The sequence below is a fragment of the Hippoglossus hippoglossus genome, chromosome 12 (genome assembly GCF_009819705.1).
Source record: "Hippoglossus hippoglossus isolate fHipHip1 chromosome 12, fHipHip1.pri, whole genome shotgun sequence".
In the NCBI taxonomy this organism is placed as follows: domain Eukaryota; kingdom Metazoa; phylum Chordata; class Actinopteri; order Pleuronectiformes; family Pleuronectidae; genus Hippoglossus; species Hippoglossus hippoglossus.
Genome location: NC_047162.1, coordinates 17,103,955 through 17,119,810, shown reverse-complemented (window position 1 = coordinate 17,119,810; position 15,856 = coordinate 17,103,955). Strand labels below are relative to the sequence as shown.

The 15,856-nt window shown below is 43.2% G+C and overlaps 1 protein-coding gene across 2 annotated transcripts in view; it reads left to right on the top strand.

Moving 5' to 3' along the window:
* The window catches only part of LOC117772055 (amine oxidase [flavin-containing] A-like), a 31,731-nt gene that overhangs the window by 10,790 nt on the left and 5,085 nt on the right, over window positions 1-15,856 (top strand). Inside the window, exons 8-11 of one of the 2 annotated variants that reach the window (XM_034602988.1) lie at window positions 3,043-3,143; window positions 9,106-9,264; window positions 11,454-11,540; window positions 12,665-12,765. In XM_034602988.1, the coding sequence (XP_034458879.1) occupies window positions 3,043-3,143; window positions 9,106-9,264; window positions 11,454-11,540; window positions 12,665-12,765 (448 nt within the window). Of the gene's footprint in view, window positions 1-3,042; window positions 3,144-9,105; window positions 9,265-10,984; window positions 11,311-11,453; window positions 11,541-12,664; window positions 12,766-15,856 lie in introns of those variants that run through there. The other variant, XM_034602989.1, reaches the window with a different exon arrangement.

Here is a 15,856-nt window from a genome sequence, read left to right as displayed (position 1 = left end):
GTCACGTCTGTTTTCATCACCTTTCATCACATAGAGCAGGAAGATACAGAGATCCTCTCAATGCTTTCAAGATGATGCTTTCCTCAGGTCTGTTATATAGGTTATTGGGGAAATCTGAATATTTAAAACGGCCGAAAGTCTGACACAAAGTAATAACCAAAAATTAAAAATCCTAAACATGAGCATAATATATCTTCTTTCAATAAAACGGACTCATTTCTCCATGTAACAATACAGGAAGTAAAACAATGCATTGTTTGGAACTGGGACAACATTTCTCGAGCTCTAAATGAGACCATACAACTCATAAGTGTGTACTTTATATATTTAAGACTTAAAGATAACAGTAATAAGTGGTTGGGGGGTTAGGTTTGTGTCAGGTGTGTTTTTGCAGCAGATGTATCGCTACAACAACTTGATTTAATCTTTGTCCAACGTTAGTTTTGTGTATAAAACGTCTGAAAATCCATTAGTTGGACGGCATGTACTTTTCCTTTGAGTCATATTATACAGCCGAGGCCGTTTCACTGTTTATGTCCTTAAAAGATAAAATCAAACACAGAAAATGTTCTGAAACCCTTCATGCACTTCAGGGGCTGAGCGAAGGACAGACTCTCTCTCTGATACTATGACCTGGAACCCAAAGAAAGTCTACTCTGAGTAAAGTATTAAGAAATATCTAAGAAATATATTACATCTCTATCACCTGTAAAATGGATGCTTTGTGTGTAATTATCCTGAAGTGCATATTAGTTTAAAATGACTGGGCTTTTACAGCTTTTACAGTTTGACCAACCGAAGTCATCTTCACGCTTCAGAGTAAACTTCACAGAGATCATCATCATCATCATTTCCCAAAGAGTGAAAATCTATTTCTCAGCACAGAGAAAAACAACAGTATTCAGTATATGTACATTATATTGTCACAGTTCGGAGTACTCTGATACTCATAACTGCATTTTTGTTTTAAAGTGCATCATCTCTGCCACAGATACGTCCCGGCTCACTCCCTTTTAGTTTGAAAACTAAAAACGTAGTTTCAGCCTGGAAACGATGACGTAGACGCTCACAACCTTCGCTGATTCGTCAGGCTTCTATCACATGACCCCTGAAACAACTGACATCATCCTCAGCACCGGAGTCAAAGCCCCGTTGTCTTTGCTAAATTCTGCTTTTTACAATGATACAGCTGTTTTTATACCTCAGCTCCTTTGCAACTAACAACTGAATGCTTCCTGTTCACACTGGCAAGTGATGTGATGTGCTTATTATGGCCTGTTAGTTTGAAAAATGCCATTTTCAAACTAACACGTAGTCGTATGGATGTAATCTTGAAATCAGTAAACATCACTGGTGCGGATTTAGGACACAGCCGAGAAAAATATTGTTGGTCCCCAAAAATGATATTGAACAAATTGAAATTTTGAGCAGCGACGCAGCACGAAAAGGAAAAGTCAGTCACGATCATTTATCCTGATGGGCTCATGAATGTTTCACACCAATTATTATGAATATTTGAGACATTAAAAGATAAAAACATACCACATATTACAACTGAATGGCAGACAGACGTAGCCAATAACTCACTTCATCAACCTGTAAGTAAATAAAGAAATTATCACCTTGAGTTCTGATGATTTTTAGGTATTTTCTTCATCTACCAGCATCAGACAGAGTAATTCATCTCTTACTTTTGTGAGCAGACTGGAGTTATTCCATCCCACCGACAGCAACCGCTGAAATGTTGTGAAAGTTGAAGATATTTTGTCCTTTTTTTCGATCGGCTCTTTCAGCTGTGTTGACAGAGAGGAAATCCTCGGCATTTATCCTGCGCTGGAGGAGAAGTGTAATTTAGAACCACCCTTTTTCAGAAAGTGCCACAAGTGAGCGCCTTCAAAAAGAACAAGTCTGGAAATTGCCGGATGCCAGAAAGATGGGGAATGACAATAGTATTATTTCTGTGATCGCTGAGGGATGATATCTGTACACAGGCGGTTTCTCTCTCCCCATCCGTCAGCGGGGCGTCGGAGCAAACCTTTCCTGAGCTTCAGCTTAATCTTATGTCATTAAGTTACATAAACTGCCGTCACGCCGAACCTGTTTGCACGCGTCATCTTGATTTAAGCGCAAACGATGACTTGTGACAAAGTTTCCTGCAAAAAAAGCGTCACTTCACATTTGCTTCCCTTTGGGAGACGATGACAGTTTTCTCGACGAGGAGCACTTTGCTGTTCAAAAAGAATAAGTTGCCAGAGTACGTCTCATTTAGCCACCGATGATTTAGCATCTGCCGGATGAATAATGAGACTGGAGGCTTTTCCGCTGCTGCTAAGTTTCTGTGTTTGGTGTCAAAACAAGTGGCATTATGGATATGACACAACTTGACAGCTCTTATGTCATGTGCACGGCGCTGTCATTTGTACGTCTAAGTGACCATGTCAAATTGGTTCGGAGCCACTTATCATGTCGCTGTTTTTCAATTTTACTGCATCGGGCTCATCAATTTTGTTTAGCGCGGAGGGCATTATTTTTGAGCTCGCTGGCGGCCTCTTGACATTTTCTAAATGATGTTTCACATCTTCCTCTGGTTCATTTGTTAAAAGCCTGGCTTACGGCCAGATGTCACTTCCCTTTGCCGGAGCGAGCGCGGGACCAGCGCGGCTCCTCTGCACGCCTGACGTGCGCTGATGAAGTTATCTGACTGCTCTCACTCACATCAGCAGGATGGAGCTTTTTTTTTTTACGTATGTAAGAGCCGTGGTTGAAGCGCCGCCGCACAGCCACAGCCGGAGAACTATGAGGTCATGTGGTTTTCTTTTTGCGAGGGCCCATTATTTCTATGCAGTGATTCAAGATAAAACCGTCCTGATCGATAGGAGGGATCAGCTCGAGTGTAGTATCCCTCAAACTTGTTTTTGTTCCTCTCTTTGTCCTACACTGCATGTAAAGTACTCCAGGTGAGAGCGGGGGGGGAGGGAGATCGCCGGGACTAAAGAAGCCAGTTATTAGGATTCATGATGCACTGTTGTTTTTTTCCACCAGCAAAGATCCAGTACCATCCAGCCCTGCCCAGCCAGAGAGAGTTCCTCACCCAGAACATGCCTATGGGCCACATGCTGAAATTCATTATCACCTACCAGACGGTGAGTGAAAATGAGATAAAGCTCATTCTGCAAAAAACATTAATTCACCACAATCACACCTTTTTTTTGGTCCTCTACACAGTCGGTGCCATTTTTACATTTTCTCTTCTCCAGTGAGTCATGTTTGCTCTGAACAACGCCAGAGAGTCCACATCGATATCGTGTAGGTTGGCAACGGCAGATTATTGAACTGGACAAACATGCAATGTTGTGTAGTGAAGCTATTTCAATCGACAAAAAAGACACAGGATTTGTGAGGAGTTGTGTCTCATAACTTTATATAATCATAAAAACATACATTTCCGTGGGAGATTGGAGCCAATCCCAGCGGATCATTGACTTTAGGCTGCACAGTGGGGGTCCAGATATGAAGACAGCAGCAGGAGATCCTACAGTCAAACAGGGGGGGGGGGGGGGGGGGGGGGGGCACATGCAAGAGGCAGGGCATAGCATGTTAATGGTGATCACATGTTCTTGTTTACAGAACATTGACACCGGCTGACGTTTTGCGTTCCCACATACAGGATCATTTCAGGAGATCAACCAGAGTTGTGTGAAAGCAGCTATATATCGAGACAAATAAGCATTCTCATATTATACGGGCATGTTTCAATTACCCAGAGAAAACCCAGAGACTCCATCCAGACAGGCCCCGGTCAGTCGGCAGGTTCAGACCCAGAAACTTTCTGCTGCCCTGCTAAACTCGAAAAGTTCAACTAAAGTTCTTCCTTTCCTTGCTACATTTTGTATTTACAAAGTTGTTCGTACAGAAGCTTATTTCCATCACATCAAAAATGTTGGCGGTTGCAGTTGTTGTGGCTTTGCAAGTCGTGTATGATCTTGCATGCTTTTTGTTTGGAGACATTTGTCAAGATTAGTGGAACAATATTTATTGTCGAATAATCCCCTCAAACGTCTGCTTCAAGATTCCAAAACAACTTGTAGTTTTCCACCATTCACAACCCAAAATACATCTGAGATCAGATTCCCAGAGCGCGCGTTTTTCTTTCATGTAAAAAAAGCAAAAAAAATGTGTTCCAGTGCGTAGCAGCGTGAGCAGAGGTGAGAGGAAACTGTTCTCAAATACGTGTTTGTTTTCCTGTTATAAGACAGAAATCCTGCAGCAGCACATTCCTTTGGCACAAGTTCTTTATGGATCTCAACACTTTGTGCAGAAGAGCTTCCAGCACATGAAATTTGATTTGTTCTCCATTTTGCACTTAATTAATTCTGACAATTAATTAACCAAATGCTTGTGCACGTTGTTAGCCGACTGAATTTGCCTATTGTAATGAACACAGAATCATTTATTTGATCTGTGCGCTGGTGTGTTGCCAAGATGCCTATTTGAGTTGTGATGAAAAGCTCAAAGATGTTTGTCGTGTGAAACTCGTTCTGTCTCCTCGGTGACTGATTGCAGAGCTGCACTTTACTCACTGCAGTTATGAATAGGACATGTTTACCCTCTGCCAGCTGCGATACAGGAGGCGGAGCTCGGGGGACAGAAACATGCAGTGTACTCTCGCACGAGAATGGAACTGGAAATTAATCTCGTAAAGCAGCGCCGGTTACGTTTCCCCCGACTCGCAGCGGCCGTGAGGGAAAATAATGCAGAGGAAACATGTAAGAGATGAGAGTGAGAGGAGGCGGCTGAGGGTCAGAAACACAACGACATGACAGAGGAGGCAAACTCAATTAAGACTGACAACAAAGAGCTTTGGGTGGGTTTGGAATCAAGCTGCACGGTTTGATTCCCAGCCTGGTTGCCTGTAAAACCTCCCCTCCACATTTACTGTCCGATAAATGCAAGAAAAATACCTTAAACAAGTTCAGATTTCAGATGTAGTTATGCTCAGAGAAAGGCTGAAGTCATCCCCTGATAGCTTTGTTATTTTGACATATTTTAAACTTAACATTTTTGGATCTGGACGTTCCCCCATTCCAGGCACAGCCTCCTTTAGAAAAACTCCAATGAGCTATTATGGTCTGTTTTTACTGCCAATATCATCATCTTCAATAATCTTCAATTCCTCTTATTATGGAAACAACATCCAAATACTGATTTAACTTGACTTATCTGGAATTCTTTAAACCAGCAGACTCACAGTTATCAATGGGTTCACACACTATGTAGATCGGTAGCACGAAGCAAGGAAACATTTATTCATAATTAATCAGTTTAATTATCCTTTGTAGGAATTGATATCGAACACGAGTCGCATGAATGAATGGGCTGAATACCCCCCCCCCCCCAGTGCAGAGAGAGAGAGTGAACAGCTTTTGCTTATTGAGTCTTTTCACACACTTGATGTTGCTTTTATTCGTTAAATAAATTAATGTTTTTATAACGTGCTAATTTCAATAATAAATTGAATTAATTAGAAAAAGACCTGTTATCCAGGGTTTATTTCCCTCAAGCGATCCTCAGCTTAAAATATCAAACTCTTCAAGTCCGTGTTTACTTAAGTTGGGTTCTGAGATTTTTTTTTCCCTTCACCTCATTTCTTGCAAAAGCTTGGAGGGTTAAAGCTTTACCCACAATGCACTGGTTAGTGATTTTAATCTCATATGTGGGTTATGTTTTTTCTTGTGACACTGTCATCTTACCTTCCTGCAGGAAAACACTGCAGAGGAGAGTGATTAAAAACAAAACCCCATGAGCAGAGGACATCACTCAGACACTTTGATAGCAGGTGGCAGGAGGCCTCTGGTAGCACATTCAAAGAAAGAGAGAGAGTGAGAGAGAGAGAGAGAGAGAGAGAGAGAGAGAGAGAGAGGGAGAGGGAGAGAGAGAGAGAGAGAGAGAGGGAGAGGGAGAGAGAGAGAGAGAGAGAGAGAGAGAGAGAGGGAGAGGGAGAGAGAGAGAGAGAGAGAGAGAGAGTGAACAAGGAGCTGACGGAGCACTTCGCTGAAATGCTCTTGTCATATCACTTGAGCAGGGTTCGTGGATTTTGATTTTTCAGCATAAATGGTTGAATCTGCATTTCTGCTTTGAATTATCTGTTTCTAACAGTGGGGTGGTGGGGGGGGGGACAACCCCCAGAAGCTCCAGCTTGTCCTTGGAGGCCGCCCGAGGCTGGGCGTCACATCTGTGCCTTCACTTACCTGTGACAATGTCCCCCCGATGTTGGCTAATTTGCCAGGGCAACGCTCGGAGCAGCCGAATCCTCTCCACGTTATAAGGAGCTTAATGCGAAAGTAAAAGAGAGAACATCAGCAAATTCCTTTTCCGTTAGAGACGGCGCTCTCCCAGGAGTGGCTTACTGTAGGACACCACGTCAGGCTGAAGGCGCCACGTCTCGAAGCACGAGGGTCTGTGTATACCATCGTAAACAAGGTCCAACAATGAGGCAATTACGAGGCAGTTGAGCCAGTGAGTAAGATCCTCGCTGTCGCTGGATGAACGGAACAAAAGCATTGGTTTATTTCCTCCATAGTCAAGAGTCCTGAATTGCCCTGAAAACCTTTATCACCTCAAATTGTTCTTTCAGTGTGAAGTCAAATTATAATCCAAGAGTATTATTCCTTCATTGTTCCTTTTGTATTGTATCAAGCAACAAGCAGGTAAGTGCAAGCCCCGGTTAAGTGACTCTAATGTAAATTGCAGAATGTGAACGACTAAAGAATAATAACACACCTGTGTTTAGATTGGTTCATAATAGGTTTTGACTTTTCTTTCTTTTACCAAAAGTGTCAAAGGCACAAAGGAAGTGAATCAGCTGTCGCGTAAACCAGAAATAAAGGATCAAGCTGTCGGTCCCTTTTTCCAGGTCGTGGGAAATAACAGGAGGTGGAACAAGACGAGTAATTTCAATTTTATTTCATTTGTGTAGCGCCACATCACAACGCACACCTCCAATCACTTTTCATAGTCAAGTACATTAAAGAGAAAGCCAACAGCTCCCGTGAGGAGCCGGCACCAAACTCCCTTTGAGGACATTATAAGAGAACAAGGCAAAAACAAAAACTGAAGTCAATCAAGAGCGAACCTCAAACAGGTTTTTTAAATGGACAGAACTGCAGTCACCTCCTCGTTCCCCCCCCCCCCCCCCCCCCCCCCCCCCCCCCCCCACACACACACACACACACACACAGTGAGCACACACACAGTGAGCACAGCAACAACACAATGCAGTCCACTGCTGCAGCGTCTCTGTTTGTCACGAAACTACGCTTAAATAAAACATGTCAACGTGAAGTGTCATTCGATGCCCACTCACAAACAGTTGTCGTGGCCAACAGCCTTTGGTTGCAGGTACATTAGAGTCACTTATTATTACATGAGGCTGCAGCGTTGCCAGCAGTCGGCACATAGTAAGAGAGCCAACTGCTCATTATTATTTCATGAGACATTTGTCTTACATTTCTGAAGCATTCTGAGGAAGCACCACAGAACCGTCCTGACATTAAATATGGAAATTGTAAATTCCGCCCGTATGAAACGTATTTAAATATATTCTGCGTTTTGTACACGGTTGTTTATACTACACTGCATATTTTATGAATCGATGAATGAACGTGCCTTTGATTCCTGCATTGCAATCGCTTCAACTATCAGAGGAGGCTGCGCAGCATTCAATTTGCCGACTGCTCATTTGTAACCTGCGCACACTCTTCACAAACATGCACCGCTGTTTACCATGGTGAGTGATCCTGTTTATTGCAAAATTCAGCCAAGCAGAAAAAATAATAACTAAAGTGACTTATACGCTTGATGTCATTAAAGATTTGGAGCATCTTCCCCCTGTAGTGTGATGAAAAGTTTGAAACGCATAAATCTGGAAGGAGAAGATGCTGCTGAAGTGAAACAGCTGCTTCACCCGGTGAAAATCTGGCAACTGAAATAAAAAACGACTTCTTTTCCTGGAACATTGACACACATAAGACACAGGGAAGTGGAACGTGCTGCTACTGTGGCCCTGCACAGGAAATAATGGAAAAGTTTAAAATGTAACTTCCCCCTCCAGCTCTGAGCCAAACTCCGCCCTCTCCATCACTGTGAATGACTTGATCAGGGACATTAGAAGAAAGTAAATAACCATCATTGTACCTTGTACCAGAAAGCAGCGTGGCTTTTACTTGCCACACGTAGGGAACAACACAGTCGTGTTTTTATCTATCTATCTATCAATCTAACCTAGCCTTCACTTTAAACTGCATTTTTACATCCAAGCTGTGTATACGCCAGGTGCTACGGTTTTATTTTATAGTGCAGTTTCCGAACTATTCATCTATTCAATTTGAATTCAATTAAAAACATGTCCTTGTGTGAAGGAGGTCGTGCTGCCACAACTTCTGTGACACTCGTAGGACAATAAAGTTCTGTTTAGATTTCAAGTGCAGCTCAGGCAGCAGCAAACTGAGAAGAAAAAAAACATCCGACATAAGAGTAAACATTTCACTGCTGCCGACACGAACCTGCTTTGAATGTTTATTTGATATTCAGCAGGATTATAGTGCAGCATTTGTGTTATTGGTTTGTTTTGACCTTTTATCCAGGACAACATTTTGATACTTGACTTCTGAACCATGTGGTCCAAAGTGCATAAGGTGCATTATTCTTTTACTTTTTACCATTTCCAATCTCTATGTGCAGATAGCTGTTAGTAAATATTGACCCGAAACACCTGCAGAGACTCGCTTTGTGTTTTTGTGGAGAAACGTTGGACCAGTGAACCGTGAAAGGAAGATGGAGTCTAGGCCCCGAATATCTGCTGTTTACACGGGAAGCCTCAAAATATCGGCTGCTGCCCCCTGATGCTAATTCTTTGTGAGACGATAGCTGATTTCCCACATTTATAATTCCTCAAAAAATATCTGTGGTACTTCTACAAATTAAATCTGATCCTCAACACATTTACAAACATTTTGGACAAATTCAAATATGCCCCTGCACAAGTGAGTACCCGGGTTTTGAGGTGGACAACTGTCCTTAGTGATGATTGCCTCTGTTTGTCTGCAGGCGTTTTGGAGAGAGAAGGGCTTCTCTGGAGAAATAGTCGCAGGATCCTCCACCGACTGTCCGTTCTGCGTTACCTTCGACGCCACCAGCCCCGGGGGTAACGCTGCTCTGGTGGGCTTCATCGCCGGCCAGCAGGCGTCTCAGTGGAGCTCCAAGGAGGTAATGAAAATACTTCTCTTTTTATATTTATCTATAATTTCAATATCATTTGTATTCTGCTTTTAATTGTCATTCGATATGGTTTAAGGTAAACTCAAATAAAAGGTAAAGTGTGTCCCCCAGTTGCTATTGAACACAAATTCACGGGTCTATGAGATAAACTTTAATTGTGTTCAGCCATAAAATATTCAGTTACTGTTGCAGAACTTCTCTCTCCAACGAGTTGCCTGTAGTGAGACTAAACGTTTTTTTCCAAAACTAAACTATGGAGTCCTGGAGACGAGGTGTTTAAATTCAGATGTGGGCGAGCGTTACGACGCCTCGAGAAAAGAGAAGACAACAGTTGAATTTTCAGTGTCCCGGGTGTGTGTGTGTGTTGTGTTGTGTTAATGTCATGTGTGGAGACAGATGCAACATAATGTGCAGCATCCAGACAATGTTGTTGTGTATAAAAAAAAATGCTCAGGGGCAGCATTATGAAAACTGCATGAGAGATTGTGAACCAGCTGACCTCTGGAACACTGGAGCATATAGAGTGAGAAACAGTGGGGCCCTCCTCCCAGCTGCCAGTAACTCCAAGTACATGTAGACGTATATGGTTTAAGTTCTTTTCAATTTCACTTTTTTATTATTACTTTTTAGATCTTTATTATTATTTTTCAGCGGGTATTTGCATAATCGTTTGTTTATCTCTGGGCTTTTAAGTGTCAGTCAGTTGCAGTGAAGCGAAAAACAAGCGTCATAATTGCACATGGAGGAAGGTGGAGGTGGAGAGCCCACTCGCCATAAAATGGAAACTTGTTTATTTCAGGTCTGAGGAGCCTCTTGATTGCTCATGCTTGTCCACATCGTGAATACGCAATCTCATAAGAAATGGCTTTTAAAAAAGTACCTGACTGGATTATTCTGGATTATAGATTCAACACAGTATGAAGCTTTAAAAGTGAAGGGTCTCTTTTGGCCGTGGGTTAGTTTCCCTTTATGCCTGCATTTCTTTTTCCAATTATTGCTATTAAAACAACACTAGGTCACTGGGAATATTACCCATGAGCCCCTGTTCAGAATTCTTCATATTTAATGTTTCCTGGATGAATAGTGGAGATAAACGCTGGTTTTTAAATTACTTCTAGAAGTGTGCTTTTAGAACACACTTCTCACAGGAGATCGTGCCTGCACCACCTGCACCATCAAATTAATATAGAAAATAGTAAAAAGCTGCATAATATTGCCGCAATCTTCTTCTCCCTTTCATACTTTTGCACCCCCCTCCCTTTCTTTCTCTTCCTTTTCTCTCCCTCTGTGTTGACATTATCATTTAATCCCAGTGCTTTCCCTCCACCTGCAGAAATAAATGAATCCAGCCTTGTCTCTCGTGTTGTTTTGGCATCTCAGCCATTATCCCGGCTTGCCACAAAGCTTTAGACTAGCCGCCGCCCCCCCCCGCTGTGCTTTGCTGCACAGGGTGCTAAATAATTAACCTCCGCTCGCTACTCCGCTGCTAAACAGAGCAGAACAGTGTTGTTGTGTGTGAGGAAAGTGGACATCAAGGTTACGCTGTTCTGTCCAAGTATGATTCAGCCGTTAATGTTTTTTTTAAATGTTTGTCTCGCGGAATATTTGACTGTGTTCTCGGTGCGCAGATGGATTTTTCAGTTTTGGTTGAAAGTGGCTCAGAAACAATGAAGGGCACGCTGCCATTCCCTCTGTGTTCCCCCGTCAGGAGTATCAGCTCCAAATGGTCCACAGTGGTTGTGCTGGGAGCAAAGGTAAAGTGACGTGCAGATGAGGATCCGTCAGGACGCTTTACGCTGATCCGTTCCTCTCGGTCCTCGGGCCTCGGCTGCTCTGTGTGTAACTCACCGTGTGTGCTCATACAACCAGGAGCATGTGCTGACCACGCTTGAGTTATTCAAATTGACGACTGCTTCCTGTGTCCAGCTTGGACTGGTTTCTATAGAGTATGGATTCATATCTCAGCAGCTGCTGGTGTGTATATACCTCCACCAAGGAGGGTGCGTTTCCACTGTTCAGGGGGGGGGTCTATATAAAACGGTGGGCCCAATTAACTTTATATAACATGGGGATTCATAGCTTTGGTGAAAGTATTTGCTCTCAGCGTTCCCCTCGAGTTGCAAATGAAATGAAGTGAGTTTAACGAGTACAGGCATCTCCCTTTGTTTTGTTTTCAGGCTGGAGAGAGAAGGGAAGCTGTGGTTTCCAGTCTGGTCAGATACCTGGGTCCCGAGGCTGCGTCTTTCATCCACTACGAAGAAAAAGTAAGTGGCAGCTGTTGGATTTAATAAAACAAATAATCCTGTACCTAAACATTATAGTTTCATATTTACTGATATAACAGAGATAAAAAAAAAAGACATTTCTACCAGCCTTTATTTTCTATTCCAGCAATTTAATGCAAATCTAGATTGATGCCAGAGTGGACCACAGATGTTTATGACACAATCCATATTTGAAAGAGATCACTAGATATACAGTTTATCTAAATGTCAGAAATATGATGAGCTAAGACGACTGAATCATCCTGGATTAACACTGAATAACACCGATTGCCTGCGAGGGATCAAAACGTGTTCTGGCGAGCTGGGAAACCGCCCTGAGACTTTTTAAATGAAGAATTGCAGAGAGAGAGAGAGAACATCCACAGAGACACTCATACATAATGCAGACAAGCAAATAAAAAATCATTATTGTAAATCTACTGGGTTATGGGGAGTAGGCGTGTCAAGCCTGCCCAAGGTGAGCAGAGCCAACAGCCTCCGAAGGGAACACAGTCGCCGTTATGAGCAGACATGAGCCACGACCACATTACCGAGACCGTTTTGCATGCAGCTGATATCCCACTTTCTTAAATCATGCTGTGACACACATACAGAATTAGTGCTCAGGTCCATTACATGATGTACAGCACACATTGGCAGCATGAGAAACGGCACATTTATCATCCAGATGTAGGATCTCGGTCCCCGGACGGCTCTTTCTCCGCCGCTGAAAGGAGAGATGGAAAGAAAATTACCCCGAGGAAAGTTGGAGCGGGGAAGTTGAGGGGGAACATCGTGATTTCACTTTGTTGACTAAGAGACTCGAGGGGAACATCGTTTTATATAGAATACAATAACAGGAACTCTGAGTTTAGTGAAGAGACGTAAAGCAGACGTATTGATGGTATAATGTCTGGCCTGGTTTTAAAGCGGCCCAACAGTTTATTTATTTATACACTAATTATATTTGTATATTTTATTTATTTAAGTATGAATTATACAGAAGAGCCAACCCACGTGTAGTTTTTAATTTCTCTTGTGGATCCTGGTGGGGGTTTTTTTTCTTCTTCCGTGACACGATCGAATCCTCACAATGTCGTCATTTAACTTTTCTGCTTTTTCAGGACTGGGCCGAAGAGGCCTACAGCGGCGGCTGCCCCGTTAACGTCATGGCACCGGGTCTGCTAACTTATTACCACCCGAGCCTGAGGAAGCCCTGTGGCAGGTAATCACACAACTGATGACAAATACACTGCAGCAACACACCTCTACGTCTATCTGTAGTCTGAAGAGCCTCCTATCCTCCTTGTTCTCCCCAAAACAAATGGTTATGCACAGGGATATAGTTGAGTGCAGCAGCGTGACAGATTCTCTTCTGATATAAATCTTTTTAACGGCTAAAATTTGAGTTTGTAGATTGTATCACTCTGTTTGAGATATGGTCTGTGGTCGGTGGATGTTTTTACTACTTTTACGGCACAAAAACAACAGAACGAGCTCCCGGTGCCTCCGGATCACTGACATGAGTGGTGGGAGTGATTGTGCCTTCGCTGAAACGTATTAGTCCGGTTCCAACAAAATGGCAAGAGGTCGACAGGAGTGGGTGTTCTCCTAGGAAAACGTCCCATAATCCATTTCTAATGGCCGAGCTGAGCGAACACGAGCGAAAGGTGGGGAGGGGGATCCAGGTAATTCATCTCCATAATGGCATTAAGTCCACGGGGAGCAGAAGAAGCTCGTTACATAACATGACTCAAACAGCGGCACGGGGCAGTAGCCCTTATCCATATTCCCATATAGCAAATGGATCCTCAAGGACACGCTGTGACCTTGACACTAATCCGGCACATGTAATGAAGCCAGGTTCCGCGGTTCCTCGGTTGACAAAAACTCTGTATTTAACAGCGCAACCCGTTCCAGTGGTGTACAGTGGATTAAGGGATTTCATTCGGAATAGCATGAATCTCAATAATGACCAGTGTGGTTTGTATAATTAGAGTGATTATCCTAGGTGGATATATGCCTGCATGAGTGGTTAGTATGTGAGAGGCCCTCGCTTCTCTATTCTAGACGGGTGAGGGAGAGAGTGGGGAGGGGAGGGGGGGAGAGGGAAGAATCGCTGCCAAGAACTATGAATAAAATTTACCCCTGCGGGTCTGTGCTTTGCTAAGTAAAGGCTCTGAGTGCATTAAACGCAGCAGACGTGCTTTGTAGAAAGCAGAATTTTTTCCAAAAAACAGAGGAAATGCTTGTTGTTGTTGCTCCTCTACGTTGTTCGGATAATTCCCCCCAACCGCGGAGGATTAGTTCATTCAACTTATGACCCAGAAATGTGATAAATAAAAAAAATATCACAGGTTTATACTTCACCACTTAAGAAATGAGAGCGATAATTATATCCCATAACTCTAGTCACAGCACCTAACTCTAATAATTACATGTGGAGCTCTCGGGCTGAGCTCTGTGGGTTCAGCAGTTCATCTCTGGGTGTCGACAGTCAGATTCCCGACCTTTCAGCCATTTCAGGATCAGTTCCTCTTCGGCGTCTCTTTTACAGGAGCGAGGGCAACACTGCTCCTCCTCCTGAGAACACTGAGACGACTCCTCAGGGCGTCCTTCATGTGCTCAGGGAAGAAGAGCTAAAACACCTTGATTCTCTTTTCAAAAACTTGATTCTCAGAAATACAGGCTGTCACGTAAGATGTCTGCGCCGATTTAAGGTTATGGTTGTCAGGAGAACAAGAAGAGGAGGTGGCTGAGACACTTAACAGATGTGACCATGGTTTGTGTGTATTAACAAAGGGAAGATGGAGCCAATGGCTAATACATGAGATGGAGGGAGGCTCGGGAAAAAATGTCTGAGTCTCCAAGGTCGAAATAATTATCACAATTCCCCACACTGAGTAGAAGATATACAGACTCAAGAAGAATGGCACTCAGTAGAGAATGTACCTCCGCGAAGGCCAAACAATGCTTCACACGATTGTCTCGCTCATATCGGAGATATCTAAGAAATTAAGAGATCTGTGTGTCATTCCCTGGAAAATCAACAACATGTTAAAGAAAGTGGAAAATAAATTCCTTACCTTGCATCTGCACCACAATATAACGGTGCCATCCCTCCACCAAGTTCAGTGGAAATTGGTTCGGTAAATTTTGCTTAATCCTGCTCCAATAAAACCTTGAGAATCATTTTGATGGAACTCTGACTTTCACTAGAGGGAGAACATCACCTCTTTCATTTATACTTCCCACCCTGGACGCCTGCTCTTGCTCCAGGTGACTTTGGTGAGTGGAACAGATCTCCCATGAGAAGAACCCAACTCACGGATCAAGTCAGAGGCTTAAACTGTCGGAGGCAGGCTTAAGATCAGACGAAAAGACTTAGAAGTCATGAAAAACCAGCTTTCATCTTCCATATCCAACGAAGAACCTTTTTAAATTATTGGCAATTCCAAATGGAGTTAAGCGACTTCGTTAAAGCAACAGCTCTCCTGGTCCGGGCGGCCGGAGATCAGGAAAATCTACAGTTTGCTGCTCACTTTTTTCTCGGTCCGATTTTGGTCCGAAAGTCTCAACTGTCCAAAAGTGTTTGATCTGGGTCGGACTAAATTTCCGTCCGTTGGTCCGAGGAACCTTTCACACGTGTTACTGTGGCTCTGATCAATCTGAAAAGTCAGAACATCCGGACCAAACAAGGTGGGGTTGAAAGGTCAGTGGTAAAAAACATAACGTTGGACTTTTAGCGCAGCAGTGACAAGTAATCCTTTCTTGCCCCAAAGCCCTGAAAACCACACCTAAATAAACCCAACAGGTCAAATCTGATGAGCAGGCACAAACAAGTCCGCTGACTCAGCAACTATCACTGTCGATTAACATGAACAAGCCTTGGGAGGATCCCGTCCTGTCAACACATACAGTGTGATTGTTATATACCCCCCCCCCCCCCCCCCCCAACAAAACCAACAGCAAAGGATCTGTTTATACAAGGACAATCCAAATACATATTAATCCTCACTTTCTTTAATCAATAAGACAAACTGATGGAAACCTGCGAAGGAGGAAAATTGTCAGATACCTGTGGTGCCATGGGGCAAGTAGATAAAAGGAAAAACGTCCCTCCCAATCTTCTATTAACATTCACTTGCTGAAACGCAGGGTAAAAGAACCCTGACTTCCCACAGCGAGCACAAACAACCACACAGATCTGCCGGCACACCGGTGGAGATGCAGAGTTTCTAACTATCACAAGCACCAACTCGAAACAGAGGAGGAGATCCCAGGAGTCTGCAGAGAGAAAGGTTTACTGGTTTCGT